General features: G+C 54.7%; 1 protein-coding gene across 1 annotated transcript; it reads right to left on the reverse strand.

Moving 5' to 3' along the window:
* Window positions 1-2,197: 2,197 nt before the first annotated feature.
* Window positions 2,198-6,483, reverse strand: BHLHE41 (basic helix-loop-helix family member e41). The gene is made up of 5 exons (XM_037390462.1): window positions 6,173-6,483; window positions 5,851-5,914; window positions 5,465-5,572; window positions 5,107-5,218; window positions 2,198-4,988 (listed from the first exon to the last, which is right to left on the reverse strand). Exons 1-5 carry the CDS (start codon window positions 6,232-6,234, stop codon window positions 3,961-3,963), a joined length of 1,374 nt encoding a protein of 457 aa, XP_037246359.1. The 5' UTR covers window positions 6,235-6,483; the 3' UTR covers window positions 2,198-3,960.
* Window positions 6,484-6,683: the final 200 nt, after the last annotated feature.

Genomic DNA, 6,683 nt, shown 5'->3' on the forward strand with positions numbered 1-6,683 from the left:
GTTTATTTAACATACTATAACAGACTTTCATGGCACTATAATATACTGTTTTCAGAGTTTATGGCTTAAGAAAATACATTCACCAGCTTATATCCCTTATCATGTGGTTTATGAGAAAACCGAGTATGTACTCAGGTGCATGCAATAAATGTAGCACCCAGTCCTGCACCCTTGGCACTCGGGAAGTGTGGATGAGGGTCTATATGTCATACAGTTGTAGGAAGTAGGTAGGAAATAACAAGTCTTGATAATATGTATTACTGCACAGAAGTGGATGTATGTTTAAACCTATCAGGTTCTTGTCCAATGTTTATATGATTCTTTTTTAACCTCGAGAAAATACGAAACATACAATTTGATTTAGGCTCCAAAGAAATCCGAGGAAGCCTGGAATTTGATAATTTTAAACTGACACTAGGGTCCCTCCTGTCATTTGCCTTTTTTCTCCAGCAGCAATGGGTTATCAGCCTCAATTACAAACCTTTTTTTTTCCATGTGTTTGCTTTTGTTAGGCATTCATATTATCTGAATACACATATTTTGTCTTTATGCTTTATGTAATAAAATTTAATAGACTGCACTGATGCTGGAACTTGGTGTGAAGTCATTTGGCACATTTGATTCAAGGGCTAATAAAAACAATGTTATTGTACATGGTAAATACTGAAATTGATAAAACCCTATAAGGATCTAGGTTTATAGCCCAATGAAATCTAAACTGATACATATTCCCAAAGGCTGGAAATCTGAGAGAGACATGAAGCAGCTAGCCCATGCTCAGGTTTCAAACTATGCAAGTTGTTCATGAGGGGTACAATTTTTTTGAAACATGCTGGTGGCTCCACCCTTTCTGTGCATATAGTAAAACAGTAGGAAGAGCTTCGTGCTCAGTAAGGCCAATTCCCTCCCTAGTATGAAGGGTTGGAGTATATGAGCACGTTTGTCCCAGCATAACTCTGGCCACGTAACAAGTGTTAAGCTGGTTAAGTATGCAGGTCAAAGTAAAGTGGTTGGCGAGTTACCGAGTTGAAGGGTTGAACCTCGTTCACTTCCGCTCCTGCGATAACGCAAGGCACAGGGACAGGATCCAAAGACGACCGAGCGTTTTTTCCCCGTTACCTTTGATAAGCTTGGATTTCAGCCCACAAATAACCAACTTCAACAGGTGCGCTGATGTGATGTAACAGCCTCTGCTCCATTGTCATCACTTCGTGGAAACAGCACTTCTGTGTGTCCATTGGTAGGTGTGCAGATGGCCCTCCTGTATCTCTTTCAAATAGGAATTAATATTACTATAACTTCTGTGTGAAAAGACGTATACCTAACAATCCCATTTGAAAGGTTTAAAAGGAGCACTTACTTTTCACCCCATTTATAATTCCTTCGATACTTTAAAGGACTGCTGGAATCACACGTGTCTTAAGAGTTTTGTATTGTATTTGCTTTCCAACTTCATTCATTCTCAGGGAAGCTCCAAAAACGGAGTCACTGGTAGTGGAAAACCAGCAGAGGGAGCACGAAACGCTTCCCTTGTATTTCTCTTACATAAACATTGCCTACTGTCTGAGGGTTTTCTTAATTTTATTTCTCTGCAACAGGAAGAATTTTTGAAAGAAAAGGTGATCTGCAGCTCAAATATTAAATCTGTGCAAGTCTTTAGGGTGCTGGGTTTCCATGCTTATGAATTACTTGCCTATTTCCACCACTCTATCCCCCCTCCTGCTCCCCACCACACACACCCACCACACACATCCCCCTGCCAAATGCTCGGTTTTCTTAGAGGATTTCCACGCTGGGACATACATCATTCCTCCAGAGACTGCGATGTGTCATTAGACTGTCAGGCAAATCGCAAAGTTTGTTCATTGTGAGCAAAGACAGCTCCCATGCAGCACCAGGGCTGTAAAATGTTAATTTTGAAGATGAGTATTTTGTGAAAAGGAGAGGGAAAAAGTAGCTGTCGGGAAGAAACATACATGTTCCACACACATGCTTTGCACTTTGCTTTCTGAAACATGCACATCTTAAAACAGACTTTACTAAAGTGAATTAAAGGAAACCAAGCAAATTCAAACCCCGACTGAAAATATGAAAAGGCATTAAATGATTATCATCAGCCAAGCAATCATACGTTTTGAAGCTCAGTGCACCCATTATTATCTATTATCGTAAGATTTTTAATTAGTAGACAACCCCATTTTGTGTATTAAAGTTTTTATTCCTTAGTAAGAATTTTTTTAATCACAAAATAGTGTGGAAATATTTAGATAATAGAATTCATGGAGTGCTGGAAAATACTGAATATAAAGATTGATTTCTAATATATCACATACTAAACTGTTCTAAAACAGCTGGTTTCTTGCAGACAGGATTTATTTTTTTTTAATAATTTAAGACAGCATAAGCTTGTATCAAGCATAAGCATTGTAACAAAAGTGCAACTTTTTCAGCAAATCCTCCCAAAAGATATTTAACTCAAAATATCATTAACACATATTTTCTCCCTACAAAAATAGCATGTCAGACATCATTAATTGGATGTATTAACAACTATTTACATACAGCCACTCTGTAGGCTAGTTAAGATTTTTTTTTTTTTAACGTTGTTTAAACACAGCGTTTGAGGCAAACAGTAGCAACAGCAGCAGCAGATGCACCGAACGGACTGACAGACCCCGGATACGCGCTTGCTCCTCACCAGGCTGTTGTGTCTCACCTCTTACATAACATTCAAGTGAGATCTCTCACAGTGCTACCTTGGCAACAAACTAAAAATATCTAGGCAAGGTCTTGGTTTAAGCCTTATTATAAAAGCTTTATCTGTGTGATTATCTGGTGTCTGGTTTGTCTCCAGAAAGGGAAATCGCGATATTTGCGTATGGGATGAGGGGAGAACCCACATGGGAAACTTACCCCGACTGGTCTAATCGTTTCTGATTGCACAGTGAGGTGTTCACCTACGGCCTCCAGTTTGTGTCGCTCAGAATTGAGGATAAAATGAGTTCAGGCTGATGAGCTGCTCTGTGTGTTCTTGGGGGAGAGAGGGGGGGCTTCTTTTTGTAGTTCAGTGCAGAAACATTCATTTTATACAGCAAGGGTGGGGGAAAAACCTCTGGGGAACATAATGAATTTAAATAAAGACAGGGTGAGAACCAATGCACTTGCCACACCTGTATACCTTAGCCGAAAGAAAAAAAAATAATATATATATATATATATAAACACAAGGTTACATAATGGGTCGGACCCTCCTTCCCTTGCACACCCAAAACTCGCTGGAGCCAGCAGCATCCCCGGGTGCTCAAGGCACTGCAGGTTTGGGCTCAGGGTGCATCCTTCCACACTGCGGTTCTCAGTAAAGTGCTAGCACGGGTGCTGGGGTCTGCCCTTCCCCCCTCGCCTCGCCCCTTGCCCTCACCCCGAACCCACCCAGGTCTCCCGGACAAGAAGTGCAAGTTCCTAAGTGGGACTTAGGGACACTGTATAAACCCATTCCAAATAAGGTGCAACATTTAAGTTACCTTGTAGAGAGAAAAAAAAAAAAAAAAGTATCCTTACTATTTTTTTCTTCCTTCTTCTTTTTTGTTTTGTTTTGTTTTCCTTAACATATGTATGCATTTATAAAGCCGAACATTAAAAAAATACTGAGTAGCAAATTTTATCCTCGACGGTCCTCTGCGGGGGCGCCGCCAGGACCAGCCGCCTCGGCAGCGCGGCTCCCCGCGGGGGCGCCGCTCACTGGGCCGGGCCCCGGCACCCCACGGCCGCCGGCTCCCGGCGCCACCCGGCTCGGCCCGGCCCGGCCCCGCGGCCCCTGGCAGACACCGCCCTGCCCTCCGTAGGCAACCGGGGGCGCAGGTACCGGCCCAACGGCCCCTCCCCGCCCCGCGGCGGGGCGGCCAGTCCGAGGGGAGGGCAGCGGCGGCGGGGAGCCCGTGGGGGCTCCCGGCCGGCGGCGTCTCACGGGCCCTCGGCGCCGGGCTCCTCGGCGGCTGCGGCCTCGGCCTCCTCGCCGGGCTCGGCGGCGGCGGCCAGCCCGGCGGCGGCAGCGAAGGGGTGCGGGAGGTGGGGCGCTGGGGGCAGCCCGGCGGCGGCGGCGGCGGCCGCCTTCTCGGCGGGGCCGAGCACGGAGGAGAGGCAGGGGAAGGAAGCGGCGGCCGCAGCGGCGGCCGCGGCGGCGGCCGCCTGGGCCGGGATGCCCGGGTAGAGGAGCGGGATGGGGGCGGCGGGGTAGAGATACTTCTCCAGGCTGCCTTTATCCAGGAAGGGCTGCATGTAGGCGGCGGCGGCGGAGGGGGAGATGAAGTAGAAGGGCAGGCAGAAAGGGGCCGCCGCCGGCTGTCCGAAGGGGGCCCCGCCGCCGCCCGCCCCCAGGGCCATCAGGGAGCCCAGCAGGGCGGCGTCGGGTCTGACCAGCGCCGCCGCCGCCGCCTCGGAGCCCCGCGCCGCCAGCCCCGGCGGGCCGGGCAGGGGACTGCCGCCGCGGTCCAGCTTCAGCCGCTTGGGCGCGGGGGGCGCCTCGTCCCCCGACGGCTCCTGCTTGATGGCCAGGGCGGGCAGCGGCCCCCCGGTCGCCGCCGCCGTGGGGCCGCGCTCGGGGCGCGCCTCGCCCTCCCCGCCGTAGCCGCTGTCCGTGTCCGTGTCGGTCTCGGCGCTCAGCTCGGCGGCGTGAGTCCGCTGGATGACGGGCACGCAGTTAGCCTGGCCCTCCGGCTTGTGGCCCGGCGCGCAGAGGGGGGCGGGCGGGGAGGAAGAGGAGGAGGATCCCTTGCTGAGGGGGCCCGGCGGCGGGGAGAGGAGCTGCGGGCCAGGGAGGAACTGCGAGGAGATGGAGTGCAGGTGGCCGAGGAGCTGGGCGCATCGCTGCTCGCGGGGGGTCCAGCTCTCGAAGCGGGAGAGGTACTGCAGCACTTCCTTGGCGCACGTCTGGAAGCCGGAGTGGAAGGCGTCCAGGTCGGCCTGCACGGGAGACTTCATGGACCGCTCCCCTGCGGGGGAGACCGAGGGGACAGCGTTTGCCCGTGGCTCCGGCGCCGAGTGCCCCGCTCCGCGCCTCCCCCCGCCCTCGGTGCGCCCCAGCGGCGGCGCCCCCCGGGGCCCGCTTACCGTTCTGCAAAGCAATGATCTTCTGGTGCTGCTGCTCCGTTAAGGCTGTTAGCGCTTTCAAGTGTTTCAAAGTCAATTCCAGCACCACCGCTTTCTCCAGGTGTCCCAGCGTCTGCAAAGGCAAGGGATGGGGGCGGCTCGGCTACCTCCCGGCACGCTTCGGCCACCGCCAAACGCCGCCTCCGTAACTTCGGGGAAGCCGGGCCCCGAGGGGCCTTAACCGGCCAGGGCGGCCGCCGCAGCCGGCAGGCGGGCGGGCAGCCCGGCGTCCCGCACCCCCGCCACCACGGGGGCTGCGCAGCGGGCAGGCTGCCGGCGCCTGCATCTGCGTGTACATCTACCCTCCTCTGCACCTTACCGTCAATTTCAGATGCTCGGGCAGTAAATCCTTCAGCTGGGCAATGCATTCGTTAATCCTGTCTCGCCTCTTCTTTTCTATCAGTCTATGTGGCAGTTTGTACGTTTCCTAGTTAGCGAAATCCGGAAAAGCCCAGCGTTAGACAGAGTCCCCCGGAACGACGATCAAAACCAAAACAAATGTCATGCCGACCACATGCCGCGCAAATTATCGCCAAGGCACCGCTCTCCCCGCCGTGCCAGCTCGCTCGTAAACCCGCTCGCGATTCGGGGGGGAAGTTAAACGCGGTGCCCCCCGGGGATGCTCCTGGCACTGAAGCTGCGCCGTAAAATTGAGCGAACCCCAATTAAGCGCTTAAGCGAGAACAGCCCGAGAAACTTACTTACCTTGCTTTCGTCCCTCTTCACGCCTCTTTTGGGTTTGCACATATACAGCGAAGGGTAGTCCAGCCTGGAGAAAAACACAAAGATCCAGCACCGGCAAGAGCGAGACCTATAGCCCAGCACCTCCTCGAGTGGGCGAGCAGACACCGAGCGCTCTGCCCGAAGGGCCGGGCGAGGGATCGCCCGGGTCCGCCCGCGGAGGGCGGCGAGCCCCGCGCCCCGCCGGGGAGCCGGCTCTGCTGCCAGCGCTTCGCCGCACTTTCTCCAGACGACGGAACGCCGCGCCGTAGAGACAGGAGACGGAGACACTGCCCTGGCGCCTTACCCTATAAAATCCCTATGCTCCAGCAGCTGCCGCTCCGGCAAGCGGGAGATTCCTTCATCCATGTCTGGCAGCGGCTGATGTTTCGTCGCTGCTTCTGATTGAGCCTGCGGGATGCTGAGATCAGTCTTTGGAGATCCGCGAGCGACGCTGCGCACATGCAGCCTCCGTCCCCCTCTCCCGTGCAGTGGCGAAAGTGTGCGGCAGTTCGTCCCCCCCTGCCTGCGCCGCTGCCGCTCCCCCTGCCCGCCTCGCTCCCGCTCCCCGCGCACACGCCCGCAGCACACGCTGCGCCGCGAGTTTGCACCCGCCGCCGCGCCGCGCCGTGCCTGCCCGCGGGGCACGCGCGCCGCCAGCCAGCCCCGCACCCGGCTCACGTGCGGCGCGCGCCGGGCGGGCGGGGGGCGGGGCGGGCGGGGGCGGGCGGGCGGGGGGGGGGCCCTCCGCGGGCTGCCGAGGGGGGGTCCCCGCCGTCGGCCCGGGGTCCGCCCCTCCAGGCAGCGGCTTTCCCCCG

Source organism: Falco rusticolus, chromosome 5 (assembly GCF_015220075.1).
Source record: "Falco rusticolus isolate bFalRus1 chromosome 5, bFalRus1.pri, whole genome shotgun sequence".
NCBI lineage: Eukaryota > Metazoa > Chordata > Aves > Falconiformes > Falconidae > Falco > Falco rusticolus.